Source organism: Limulus polyphemus, unplaced genomic scaffold (assembly GCF_000517525.1).
Source record: "Limulus polyphemus unplaced genomic scaffold, Limulus_polyphemus-2.1.2 Scaffold259, whole genome shotgun sequence".
Lineage (NCBI taxonomy): Eukaryota > Metazoa > Arthropoda > Merostomata > Xiphosura > Limulidae > Limulus > Limulus polyphemus.
This window is the reverse complement of record NW_013665869.1, coordinates 463164-478524: the sequence shown is the minus strand read 5'-3', so window position 1 is coordinate 478524 and position 15361 is coordinate 463164. Positions and strand designations below refer to the sequence as shown.

The 15361-nt window shown below is 29.7% G+C and overlaps 1 protein-coding gene across 7 annotated transcripts in view; it reads right to left on the bottom strand.

Moving 5' to 3' along the window:
• Window positions 1-1540: 1540 nt before the first annotated feature.
• Window positions 1541-15361, bottom strand: part of LOC106478895 (trifunctional nucleotide phosphoesterase protein YfkN-like) — a 58783-nt gene continuing 44962 nt past the window's right edge. For 3 of the 7 annotated variants that reach the window (XM_022382578.1, XM_022382579.1, XM_022382580.1), the window contains exons 14-15: window positions 15037-15235; window positions 13366-13744 (exon numbers count right to left, since the gene is read on the bottom strand). In XM_022382578.1, coding sequence (XP_022238286.1) covers window positions 13616-13744; window positions 15037-15235 — 328 coding nt within the window. In that variant the 3' untranslated portion in view covers window positions 13366-13615. Of the gene's footprint in view, window positions 2854-13365; window positions 13745-15036; window positions 15236-15361 lie in introns of those variants that run through there. The other 4 variants (XM_022382582.1, XM_013939474.2, XM_022382581.1 and 1 more) reach the window with 4 other exon arrangements.

The window sequence follows — 15361 nt, the reverse complement described above, 5'->3', positions numbered from 1 at the left end:
GCTAGTGATAAAATTAAAAGTCACTATGATGTTGATGCTGGTAATACTGGATTACATCAAGGTGATATGATATGGCTGTACAATCTCTGCTGCAAGTAAGGACAAACTCCAAAGTTAAACAGGTGTTGGAAAGGTAAGTATGTTGTACCGTAAATAATCTATGATGTGGTTTACAGAATCCAGAAAGACAAGTGGTTCAAACCAAAGGTCATCCACTGTGATCATATTTGGAAATATTTTGTCAAGAGAACAGTAAGCTGGTTAACTTTAGAAAAGAATTTTCCAACGGAAAGTTAATCTCCTGAAGAGCTGAGTGTTCCTGCCAAAACAACTTGTAGAGGACTACCAAGGATAGAGCTGCCAGTGGTTTTGCTTGACCATTAACCTAGGAAGAACTTTCCATTGAAAGAACAAGGACCACGTGTGATGGTAAGGGACAAGAGGTATTTTTATATGACATTTCTGTTATTTGGCTAGTGGTTTAATTGTTTTTTTTTCTATAACTCATAGTATATGTAATAAGTGGGTTCTCCTTGTGACAATAAGAATGAATTCAGTGTCACAGTTGAAATAAAAACAGTTGGAAAAAGCCAACTTAAAATCCAGAGCTAGACCCACTACTCATACAAAAAGCTGAAGGAAACTCGTTTAAAAGAAGCATTTTTTTACAGCATTTTAATTCATATATTTGAACAATCCATATAACACATTAATAACTAGAAGTTTTACTTTTAAGACTGTTTCTAGGTATTTATTGAAACAAAGATCTTAGTTTAATCATAATTTGGTTCAAAATAAACTCTTAAGGGAGAAAAACTAGTAATTAGTATAAACAATTCATATTAGAACAATAACATACATGTATACATATAAACATCACACTGCTTAACCTTCAAATATCACAGCAGTCAAAATCAAACAACAACTAATAGTATATGTTAACAGAGTTTTAAATATTTGATCACTTTTTTCTTATTTTGCTACATGTATGACATTAAACTCCAAACTTCTGAAAGCTCTAAAGATATGTGCTTATATTATAATCTATTGTAAACACTAGTGTTAATAACAGAATTTGGCTCTTCAAATAATTTTTTTTTAATTTTTGCATATCTATATATGTTTTTCCATTACCAGACCAAACTATGAACAAAAATACCTTATTTGAAGGACAATTTCAACGTATCATTCAATTTTGTTTAAAGCTGTCTTTTTTGTCACATATTTGGCATATTCTTAACAATATTACTCATTATTTGCAAATGCAAATATGCAAGTATTTTCACTATCAAATATTTTGTAACTTCCTTTTGACTTAAGAGTTAAGCCTAGTTTTCAGTTTACTATATATAGGCTTACAGTATGTCTTCAGTTCATAATATTCGACAGTTTGTTCCTAGAATTATTTTAATTGATTTCATAAAAACAATGCTTATTATCAGTATTAGTAATAATAACATTTCTAATCTTATTATTATTATGATCCTGGAAATGAAACACTTTTCATGAGGATTGTTTATTCTGTATTGATTGTTATCTCTTTCTTTTCGCATGGCAAGGAAAGAATTAACACAAAAAAAAAAAGTGCCTAAGTTGTACTTATGGAAAAAAATTAGACTGTTGTTGCACTTAGCATTGTTGGAATAGTTGCTCAAATATGTTGCACTTGAAATATAGCTGGACTAAGTAGAAATAGGATTAGTATAAGAAAAAGAAATGTGAATTATTCCATTTTTGTGTTCTATAGCTTCATATAATTTTTTGATTGGAAATGAGTAATATTTCAGTAAAATACTGTAAACAAATTATTATACAGTCACTGAACTGCACAGATGTACTGTTAGATTACAAATACTTTTCAAACTTTGTTAAAAAAGAAACTACTCTTTGTGGTTCTTACTTGGTTTTGATTAAATCTTAATTATGTAAATAAAATAAACTATAAAAATTCTGATTTTCAGTATTATTCATATTAAGTGGATTCAAGATTTTACTTCTTTTTTTCTCTGTAGTATGACCATCTGTTTTTCAAATTTACTGTATGTATTGGTGTTGTCTCTTTAAAAATACATTAACAAAAATATATCAGACAGAGGGTTGCAAAAAGAAAAATATTGAAAATACTCCAGAAGTTTGAACACTGTTGAAAAGTTTGCTCTTGAAGAAAATACACTGGAGCTTCTGAGTTGATTTCAGTATCTAATAAATACATTATAAAAGGAAAACACTTCTGTTATTAAATAAGATTATGATTTCAATGTCAATATAAGTTACTTTAATCATTATATTGAAAAATTATTATATAATTTTTTATTTTTTTATACAGATTTCATAAATAAGTCACATGATAATAGTTAATGATTAATAACAAGCATAATTTTCTATCAATCACTCACTTTACATCAATAACAATATTTGACATTTCTGTCATAAAACAGGTATTTAAGTTACATGTACAATGAGCTTTTCTTGGTGTTTATTACTACACCTTGAAAATTTTCATGTCGGACAACTAAAATTTCAAGTTAAATAAGATTACCATTTAAAAATGGCCCTAGTCTACAACAACAAGCTTTTAATTTCTTGCTCCAACAGTTTCGTAAAGCTTTTGTCCATGTATATATATGTTTACTGTTGAAAAACAGGAAGCACACATTGGAATTTTTATAAGTTTTTACAACAAAAAATACTTAGATATTACTTATTATACATTTACAGAATGAAATGGGTGGAGGACAGAGAAGAATGACATTAATTTTTGTCAAAGCTGCCAGAGGATGACTCTTCCTCGATCACCTCATCCATTATGTGACACATCTGCTCTTCTCGCTCATGATCCAGTTGCTCTCTTACCTATATCACATGAATCACTGTCAGTAAGGCTATAACTTACATAAAAAATAACATCATCATACATATACAGTCTTTCAAACTTAACAGGAAATACAAGATGTTTAACACAAAATGACTAATTCAGAAGAAAAAAACAACTAATGCTTAAATTAATAAAATGCATAACATTTGCCACAGTTGTTTACTCTTATGAATAAGTGGGTTTAATGATAGTGATCTTTAAATACTTAAAGTTGTGGTGAGTGGATATAAATCATTTTTATTGTAAGTAACCTATAGGATCAGCCAAATCTAATTATTAATTTTTTATATTACTACATAATAATTACCAGTTAGTTCATAGCCTACATTTTGGCTGTTAATCTCATTCCATCTTTGCAGAAGTCCTTAGAAGGACATTAGATGGTGGCAGGGACCATGATTCAGTCCTGGGCCTTCTTGTTAGAAAGGCTGGTGTGTTATCCAGTTCTCCATGTTTCCTCCCCCCCTTAGGACTTGAATCCTCTATTTGAATGGTTTTAAGAGGAAGTATACAGGTTTTGCCAATTTCTGTGCTAGTTTGACTGGGTGTTTTATTAATTAGGTCGGTGTAGAAAGCTAATTTTATTTTTCGTTTTTCTCTTATGTAGTTTATATCCTATAATTTAGTATTATTCCATTTTATTGTATGGTTTCACCTACACAATGGGCTATTGCAGGTAGATAAATATTACAGAGTTGTGTGTATATATAAATGTATATTATGCTACAGAATTTTGTTTCTCTAATTTATTGAAGTTCACATTCAGAAGGAATGTTCAAATGGTGTTTTTGCTCTCCATTGGTTGTGAGGAGGTTTGGTATGTGTCAACTTCTGTCATGTTGTGTTGGGGCTTCTGAATACTGTTCCTTCTTTATGCTGTCTACACATCCTCTATAAGTTTCTTCCTGCATATTCTTGGTATTGATCTCCTTTATCAAATGTTCAAGGTATCTATGGTCAGGTTTTGGAGAGGTATTTTTCTTCCTTTTTATACCATGTGGTATACAAGTTGTGTGGGTGTTGTTAATCATTGCATAAAAGAATGAGAGTTTATTTTCTTCTGTTTCTGTTATTAATTGTATTGCTGGAAGTTGTCTATTCAGGTGGCTTATATATATACATTTGGGAATCTTATTCTGTAATGTGTGGTCATATTATGTACATATTCTCAACATATTTAAGCCAAATCCTGGAATGACTGTTTTTGAGGTATTATTTTCGAAATGTTCCCCTAGAGGTTACTGAGTCTTTATCAACACAACTTACTTCTAGCATGAAGATACATGCTACCAACAATTAGCCATGGGCAAAAACTTATCACCAGTAAAGCTGAGTTACATTATCATGAATATTGTCTGTCGGGTGTGTTCCCTGAGAGTTTTATCATTTTCAAACTGGTAGTAGAGTATCTTTAGTATTTCAAGGTTAGTACATTAGTGAATAGTTTATACACGTTAAAGCTGATTTTTGTGTCTTGTGAGGTTATCATGGATGCTTTTATAATATCTTCAAGATTCCAAAGTTCATGAGCCACCTGCACAGAAAACAACCAATGACAAATTCACAATAAAAGTAGAAGAGATAACAAATCCCTATTCCTAGATGTAATGATTACCAAGACACCTAACACATGTATCACAAGAAATATGTAAATACCCCCCCCCCCAAAAAAAAATCACCCATTAAACAACAATTAGGATAGAATGACACCCAGAGAAGACCAGCAAGGAGTTATAACATTCTCATTTTCTGCTGTTGAAAGAGACAAACTAGTACTCCTTATATACTGCTTATGCAAAGCCTAATGATGCCCATAGTCTATAAAACCAGAAGTACAGGAAGGAGTACTAAATTGTTGGAAGTGTTCATAATCCACCAGATATTTGTTAAATATGACAGCATAAAGATAGGTATGTGAAAGTGAGCAAAGTTCTAAAAGTTAAGTGGGAAACAGCTTTACTTTGTAGATATTCATAAAGCTGTTATAGTTTCATGATTTATACAAATGTAGGGCTTACCTAAATAATTTGTATTATAAATAAAGAAATATCATTTTAATATGAAATTTAATAAAAATTGGAGAAATAATTTATTTTTTTAGTACTGAATTTAGACATTTATTTTTAATCAAATTATTCTATAGCAGTGTAGTGATAATCTGTTTGAAATTTGAGGCCATAATCTGTTTTTTTTTAGTATTTTTTTGTAATAGAAATGCAAGTCTAATTTGCAGATATGTTTCTTTAACTGCCTTTTAAGTTTCAAATGAACACTAATTAAAACTCATATTTTATGAGCAACATAGTAGTATATTTAATTGTAATTAAAGTTTCTTCCCAGATTTACCACAAGTGAAAACTAAAGATGTTTTATGATTTGTGCAATTATCCATAATTAAATCAATATATAATATAGAACTGAGCCCCAAATTTTAAAATGTGAAATATTTTAGAAGATAATATTAGTAAGTTATTTATTTCAAGCTAGTTGAGTTTATAACAATGGTGAAGATACATCAATCTCTATGGTTTGGAGATAAATCGGTTCTTCAAATCAAAGTTTAACATAAGAGCAATTCAATTTAAAAGTTGTGATTATAATCAAAAACTAGGGGAAAACGTGTGCTTCACATACAAAACATTTTCTTGGTTGTGGTATTTTGTATTTAGATACACAAAGTTTATAAAATTTAAAGGCAGTGCTGTGTATTTAAAGTAATTAAAAAGTGACTTGCCTAGACTATTCAGGTATGAGGTTAGGTATGTAGAGTTAGAGTTCTGAATGAACCTGATGGCTGTGCAGGGCATCTCAATTACTGCAAGGTTAAACCTATTCCACAACATGTGATACCCACCAAACACCTCTAGTACAAAAGACACTTTGAACTGAATAGTCTGATCAAAAATGACAAACTGATTTACTTATTTTGTAAAAGACACCAGATTTAGCAAAGCTTTCAAAAACCTGGGTGTCGGGGGCAGGTATTACAATTCAGCAGGGTGACAGTACCAGTGTCAATAAACAAATTAAGAAATTCACACACAAAACCTTAAAACATAAATACTACTGTCTGAGGTGGGGCTTTGAGGGATGACATATCCATTTCCCCAAAACCTTTCCCTTTGCAATGCATAGCACTATATCCACCTACCTCTCCCTTATGCATATGGTGATGTCATCTGTATTTCCCGACTCCTAATTTAATTTTTGCATACTTTAATGAAGTTTAAAAAGCTCGTCATACATGCACATTACTCTTTTAATTATATAAATATATATAGATGTATAAAATAAAAACAAAAAACTGTGGTACCCATAACTTTTTTAATGTCAATTTAATTTTATATTAAGATTCAGTTTAAAGCAAAAGTGGATCTAAAAGACAATGACATGATTTATGCTTTCTAATTACATCATTGTTTACTTCATGCTAAATTTGGGCTTGTTTCCAACATGCAAGCTTTAAAAGACCATAGCTGTGGATAATAGACCTGTTACTTCCAATGCCATTACTTTATGTGTGATAGATATTATCAGACAAATATGAAGCAATTTCATGTTAGTATAGTTACAGCAACATTGTGTCAGAGGTGATGCTTTTCAATTTGAAACTTTAAGTGTATGAAACAGTAATTATTCAAAAAAAATTGACCCATAAAGTAAAATATAATGGTGTTACCAATTATAATAGCAAATTGATACTGATGAAATTAAAAGGCCTTACAAGGCCCCTTACAGAGGGCTTTTTTGATCCAGTGACATAAAAGATAAAACAGTAACATTTGATCCAGTGACATAAAATAAGGTAATTGTCCACCGTTATTAAATATAATGTACTTATGTAACCTGATAGTGTGGTATTTCATGCTAAAGATTTAAGATAAACCATCCTTGCATAATTTAAGGCTGTAAAATTTGGTGAATGGAAAATTGTGTAGGAACAAGTGGTGAAGAGATGAGAAGTCTGACAAGCTTGCATTAACATTCCAAATCATACAATCTCTTCTTATGCAGGAGTGATTTATTTCTCTTTCATATAATCTATATTATGGAAAAACCATAACAGATAAAGGGAGCTTGGTTAATATATTAAAGTAGTATTATTTATTTCATTACATTTTGCTATATACCTAAATATAAGCAAAGTCATGAAATTGGAATGATTCAATGAATATGAATGTAGTTATTTTCAAGCATAAATTTCTGAAAAATTCTATGCCAGTATTTAATATACGTTCAGGGTGAATTTACAAAAATTTGTCAGACAGTAGAAGCTAAAGATAAAAGTCATGTAAAAAAAAGTAAAAACTCGATAAGTTAGAAAGCAAGAGTAGCTTGTTTGCTTGCAAAGAGTTAATTTGCATACTTTCTTATTGTCTGTCAGTGTACAGGCTGTCAATATAGCTTAACTATATCCTTGCACTTACCAGGTTTTATCCAGATATCAAAGCTCTGTCCAATTCTTTGTTCTGTTTTATGTGTATGACCTTAATTCATTTATATAATGTAAATAAATGAAAAAAAAAATGCAATTAAAGAGCATTTATTTTTGTAGTTTCATAATTTTCATGTATTATATTTCTCAAATTGGCAGAGCATTATACATTATAGTAAGACTGATAATTTGAATTACAGCTATTTTTACTGATATTGTTAATATTAAAGCCACTAAAAGTTAACACTTTTTTCCAACTAACATTTTATGCATTGTAACTTAACCAGCCTGATAAACAAAAATTCTCATTGGCAGCAGCATGCAAGAAACAAATTGTGACTTATAAACTATTATACACTAACCTTAATGGAAACGTAAAGAATTAGTAGAGAAAACGTTCTGTGTATGTAAGTAATGCACTATATTTTACCCTTATTTGAAAACCAGTGTAAAAATAGTTAAGTAACATAGTCTGAAGTATGCAACAGCCACACAACCTAGTTAAATAGCTTTATATAAGTTTGTGGGAATCATGCAAAATCTAAAAAGTCTCCCCAAAAGTTAATATCTTTATTATAAATTTGAAAGTAATCAAAAATATATTTCCACTAGAAGTAAAAAACAAAAACATGTCACTAGTAGCTGTTTTTTTGTGTGTCATTCCTGTTTTAAGTCTAGGAAACTACAAATGTGGCCAGGATGTATGTTTTTCAAGTAAAAACCAAGTTATATACAGAGGTGTAACCACAGGCTAAATGCACCTAGTGTTATATATGTAATATTAGACATGACACAATGAATAAACAAATATTATTTAAATATTAGAGAATATGGTAAAATCAAACAAACCTTAAGTTTAGAGATACTATATGTATAACATTACATTACTATTATAGTTATATTTGGTTTTGCAGGCTGCATTTCAAAACAGTAATAAAGATAAATTTAAAATGTTGCATTCTGAAGGTTAATTAGACCTACATCACAACATGGAGGAATGTATAAATACAATGATAAAATTATACTGGATTAATATAAATTGTTGCATAACCATATTAATCAGAAGGGATAGGCATGGCTTAGTGGATAATGTATTGGGTTGTGAATCACATGATTGAGATTTGAGCTGTGATATGCTGTTGAGCTTACTCTCTGCTTTCGTCCGAGAGGCCATTATAAGCTTGACAATCAACCCTATCATTTAGTTTAGAGTAGGTGTATAGGTGATGAATGTCACTGCCTTTTCACCTTCCCTCTGGTGAGCTATTCTATATTAGGAATAGCCAATATCTGGTTGATTAGCTTGCATGTCACAAAGCACCATTCAGATAGAAAATACTTAATACACATTAATTAAAAGTACAGATATGAAGGGCAGTGTGTCATGTTTAAAACCTAAAGTAGTTTATAATCAAAATTATAAAAACTGCATAATGCATATAAAAACATCACATATTATCTATAGTTTTGCTAATATAAAAATACTATTTTAAATTTCCATAAAACTTAAGTTATTACAAAGAATGATTCCGATATCAGAAGATGTATAAAAAATGACTGATTTAAATCTCCCTGTGTCAAATAACATGATCATTCATACTGCTGACCTTATGTACGAAAACTTAAGACATTGTACACTAGTTTTTGAGGCTTCGTTCTTTAGTATACACGTATAAACTTTTCAAATGTAACAATGACACATTTAAGTTTCTTTTTAACACATTTTATTTTTGATTTGAATGAGTAAATTTCATATTTCACTATTTCATAAGAATTTACTACACTCATTGTTCAGCAACATTAAAAGTATAATTCAAAACACTTACTTTAGGGATGGCAATATCAATGAGCATTTTACAAAAGCTAAAACTGTATTATTAAAATTAGAAGTTAATACCAAGCTTATGGTATATATATATATATTTCTTTACATGGCAACATTTTAAAATACTAAAAATATTAGACTTTATTTCTGGTTTTAAAATTTGAAGTACACATACATTGTAAATGCCATAAATTTTCATCAACTTCAATACTGTTAACAAGTCAATTATTTAGAATAAATATTTAACTTCTTATGTAGTATAGTGCATACACATTTTTTTATATATATATCATTACAACTTTACTGTTGACCTTGAATTTAAGTACTTGTTATCCAAAAATCATGAATTTTTTGAAGTTAAAAGATGTCAATAAAAAGGTGCACCAATCCAAGCCAAGACCAACACTAGTTTATCTATATATGCACTCAGAACAAACTGTTCCAGTCCACATGTGCTTTTAGTGAAGTTCAGTGATGTAGATGTACTTTCTGATTCAAGTACAGGCCACATCTAATACTATTATTATTGGTAATTTGACACACACACACACACACATTAGCTGTTCTTATGATCTACTTGTATGCATAAGTCATGAGATGACTTTAACCAATACAATCATCTAATAAAGTTTCATAAAACTAAGACATTTTTACCTTGACTCTATATGCAAAACATGATATCTGTAACACTTCAATTCATTAGTTTCCAAACACTCAGTAATTGCAAGTTTCATTATTTTAACCAAAAATGCAACAACAGAGAATATTTGTGATAGTCTATAATTGTATACCAACTATATACAGTTATAGGATGTAAAATACAGTATGATACATTTATGTATAATTCAGTTGAATTCAAAGCTTTGTCATGTTATTTTTGAAAAAATAATTAAACGGGTATGTTGTTATGGAACAACCACGAGATAATAAAAAGCTGTTCTTGAAACTATGATTAACAAGTAAAATGTATTTTAATGTGAGTTAAAATGATTCTCAACTTACCATAATTACATAATCATAAACATTTTAAAACAGATTAGTCCACTGAAGATGGTAACTATTAGGATTCCTGTTTGTGCTTTATGAATGTCTGAGCAAGTTTTGTGATAGGTATGATATACTTTGTCACATGTACTTTATTATTTACATGAAAAGTGTAAAAAACTATGTGAATTTAATACTGGCAATTAGTTTGTAGTTTTAAATATTTCCTTAAAACAGAATATTTGAGATATAAATTTAGGTTAAAACTATGCTTCAAGCATTTAAGTATTTCACTTGATAACTGTAATATAACTGGTAGGTAAACAAATTATGGTTATGTTAGGGTTCTGAAGAATGATTAAATTATTGTTAAGTGTATTTGAAAACAAGATCTTCACACTATGGAGCCCAGAATCAATCATAAAATCTACAATACAACTAAATCAAACTGTTTAACGTATAAAGTAATTAAGAATAAAAAATTATAATTTATATAAAATCCTCAAACACTACCTAGACAAAGTAGGGTCTTCATGCAGTACACATCCAAATACACATGACTGATAGAATTTATCTGAGATAATAAAACCTTTTGTTATTTGTATGCTCATTCTCTTATATGTGCCACAATTTATCATAGATTGGCATAGTGTATTATAAGCTCTCAAGTCAATGTCTAATAAATGACTAAGATCATGTACATGTATAAGACATTTCATTACTTACGTATACCTATATAGGAGTTAAAATTCAGGAATGAGCATACATATGTTTAATATGAATGAATAAATAAATAAATCCTATTTCTTAGAACCTATGATGTATTTTGATTTATCATGGACAAAGATATTTCACACACACATGTATGATTAAAACAAACTCAAATTTTATTATTGTGATAATGGCAATAATTTTGTAAAATTGGCAAAAACAAACTCAACACCAAGAGGTAGCATTGTCAAGTACACAATTAACTTCTGATTAGAGTAAGTTATGTACTTTGAGCCAAACTAAAAATCAACTTGGCTATGATTAAAGCTAATCAAATATACTTTTGCATATTCTTCTTAGAATGCATTGTTTCATTAGTTGGGTACCTTTGCTGTTAACAATACTTTCAGCCATAATTCCAATAATATCTCACAAAGTTCAGCCAGCTTAGGAGAGTTAGGTTGGCCCTAAAAACATATATTAAGCTAATAATGCTGAACAATCTCTATAATAAAAGTATAATGATAAAATATATCAATAAAAAACAAAATTACAAAGTAATGGCATTCAATATATCACATAATTTAATCCATACTGTTAAGAAAGATAATAAATAAACATTACACTAAGATTATAAAATGGGAAGGTAACCTAACCAATGTGAGACCACAGCTTTTAACTGCTGGTACCAAGTTGTACACATTAATTTTTAACCAAGGATCAAATATCAGGAATGACACAGTGATCTCATCTCCCGGTGTCATTCAATCAAAAACAATATTTGTAGTTAAATAAAATATTAAACAAGGTGTAAAATAATCATTCTTAAATTATAGAATTTAATTTATATTACTGTGTAACATTATTAGTAATACTTGTTAATTATTAGCAAGCTGAAACTGTTGAAATAAACAATTCCAATATAATTTATTAGTCTAGTGGCTAACTTAAGCATCCTGAGGTCATTGAACCTGGAAACTATCTGAAAAACGTTTAATCCATTACTTAAAACAAAAAAACAAAATTTAAATATTACAGTACACATGTAGAAGAATAGTTTATACTATCAAAATGTTTGCATTAAACATTTGTACTGTAATAGTATTTGCACTACACTATATCTGTCTTCAATATTATGTTGTAAGTCACATGAATAAGCAACTTAACATTGTTATATATTTCATATACAAGTAGCTGCTCACTCATACAGTAGTTAGAGTATCATTAAAATAAGATATGATACTCTCCACATCGTTGTCATAAAATTCATTACTGATTTTTTTTCAACTACAGTAACTGGTTTAGTAAATGCAGAAGTGTTTATTACTGGCTATTTATTGCCCATTTTCTCAGTTTTATCTCAATGGTTTTCTGTAATTACAGCCCATTGACCGACCAAAGTCTAAGATTCTTCTCAGGGTACAAGATGAGAGAAATCTATATATTCTGGAAACCACTGTGATAAAACCAGAAATCCATTATTGGTAACAATTGCTTCCACTTTTGCTAAAACCGTAAATGAACTTTTTTTTGAGTAACCGGTTTACAGTTTATTTTAGTGTTAAAACATTTTTATTATATTAGTATTCTGCTAAAAGAAGGTTTGACAACTGATAATGTATATTTTTCTAGTTTAGTTGTGGACTGAGAGCTGTTGTAGGTTGAAACTGAAATACATATAGTTAGAGAGGATTATCTTTTATGATACTACAAGTGTAAACAAACATGTTGGTTCTTTCCACTTAACAATAATTGATTGTTAAAATGGGTGTAGTAAATTATGGTTGTTGTTTTGTTTTCAGGTTTGAATCTTGATTCCACTGCTTTTTCATATATTTGTTGCATTTTAACATACTTTAAAATAAATATAAGGATAAAACTAGAGCAAGTACAAGTACTTTCAGTATTTTGAGGAATTGTAGATGCTGACTTAGAACTTCTTGAATAACAGAAATTTGTATTATTACATCCATACAGTTTGTGAACAAATCAAGTAACAGTTTGAATATTATCTGTTTCTGAAAGGGGAATCAAGAAATTTCTTAAACATCTTTTACGACAAACAAAATTGCTACTGCTCATACAAATGCATAAGCATCACATTTCTGTAATCCACATTTTTTATTTCAGTTAATAATATTCAATCTTTACTTTTTTGTTTGTAACTGTGTACTTTAGTGTTTGACAGAAAACTGTCAAATAACATTTGCCCATTTTACTTAAAAACACTAAGTGGTGAGATAATTGTTTAATGAAAATATTTAAAAAATAAATGTGTATGTGTGTGTAGGGGTGGTGTAATACATATTATCTTCTTGATATTCTAGTATCCAATTACTAACCTAGCAAGCCATTCAGAAGCCTCATTATTTTTAAAACTACCATGTGACATTATAAATAAATATATATGTACATATATTTAAGGTAAGCTTAAACTGAAGTTTAATGTTACAAGCACTTTAGTTTTCCTTATTTCAAAAAATAAAAGAAACAAAAAATAAAATACAAACATTAAATCTTGTACAGTAACAAAATAAATAGATACACATTGTTTCAAGGGACTCTTGGAAACAGTCCAACAAAATATAAACAAAATTGTTCTTTGAACAACAACAACAACATGTAAGTACTATTTTGAACTATAAGAAACTGAGGTAGAGGAGCATAAAACAAAATTAACATATATGTATAAATAATAATTTTATCTAATATATTTAAAATATCACATTTGAAATGACTATAAAACAAAGGTTGGAGGCTGCAGGCAGGAGTCACTACTTCATCATCAGATTATGCTACAAAGCTTGGTCTTCGTCAATTTGAAGCAGTTCCCTGGTTCATGCTGTAGACAGGAAGAGGAGATTAGCACTGCCTGACACACAAAAACAAGGTCAAAGGTTTGGTGCTGAAGTTTCTGAAAGTGCAGAAGTCAAGCAAAAAAATAACCAAGCATGCAAAAAGAAAAACAAATTTTGGTACAAAATAATGCAATCAAGGTTAGAATATTGTTACGACATCGAGGTCACGTGACTAGTATCACGCCACGTATCAAGGTTAGAATATTGTTACTACATCGAGGTCACGTGACTAGTATCACTCCACGTATCAAGGTTAGCATATTGTTACTACATCGAGGTCACGTGACTAGTATCACGCCACGTATCAAGGTTAGAATATTGTTACGACATCAAGGTCACGTGACTAGTATCACGCCACGTATCAAGGTTAGAATATTGTTACGACATCGAGGTCACGTGACTAGTATCACGCCACGTATCAAGGTTAGAATATTGTTACGACATCGAGGTCACGTAACTAGTATCACGCCACGTATCAAGGTTAGAATATAAATGAAAATGTACCAGAACACCATGATTCCATGCTGTCTAAGAAAACAAAAACAAACAAAACTGTATCAAACATGAAAAACAAAGTTGTAAACAAATCATTCTGTTAAAAAAAGAATGCATGTTTCTATAACACTCTTGCAGGATGTTTTCAAGCTTGTTTGGTAATTGGTTAGCCCTAGTATCTGATAAGTTACTAATGTACTTTTACAGCTGAATTCAGTTTCCCTAGGGAAGTGTGGAGGAAAGGACTGCACTTACTTGATGGTAGTTTTTTCTATAGCGACAGACATCATTAGTAAGTGAAAGATAACTATTAGCTTCTCTTATAAAAACCAGTATAACACTGAATATATATTTTTATTTTAGAAACTTTAACAAGTCAAAGTGCCATAAATAATATTTACAAATTTACTCCAAACAATTGCACTGTCTAAAAAAAACAGTACCTTAAGATGACATTACGTCTCACTTTTGTTGTGTCAAATGTTAAAAAATAAGTAAATTTGCAAACGCATTACCTATTGAGTGTAAAAAACTGCACCTTAAATTACATTGAACAAAATTATTATTATTATTTTTTTTTATATAAGAGAATTTATTTGTTAGTATATTTTCTTTTCCAGCTACATTCTAGTGAAGGTGTGGAAACAACTAATTATTGATGAAGTTGCATTTTAGATAACATGTTTGAAAATAACATTTTTGTAAGGATAGTTTTTAAACATGGGGGAGGATTTCATTTAATTTATTAGAAAACAGTTGATTGTTGATTATCATGCTATAATCGGGCACAATATTAAAAACTCTATTAATATAAATGAATTGCCAAATGGTTGTTGAAAGAAGTTCTGCTTACCTCTTCAGTTAGGATAGAGATTCGGCCTTCTTCTTTTGGTTCCAACTTGCATTGCTCATGCTCAATGTCATCAAGTGAAGTTTGCTTCACGGTAACAAACTGGTTTCGCTTACCAACTGCATCTAAACTATATCCTCGCTGTAGAGGAACACGATGAATTTGAAGGTTACTGTCTTCATACATCTTGACAACACTGTGTCTGAAGAGAAAGTATGTCGAAAAATTTTTTAATACCAAATAAACATATTTTTATAACATGTTCTATCATTGAGTGTATTCTTTTGGATTATTTGGTAAAATAATGCCAAGTTCAGACAACATAACT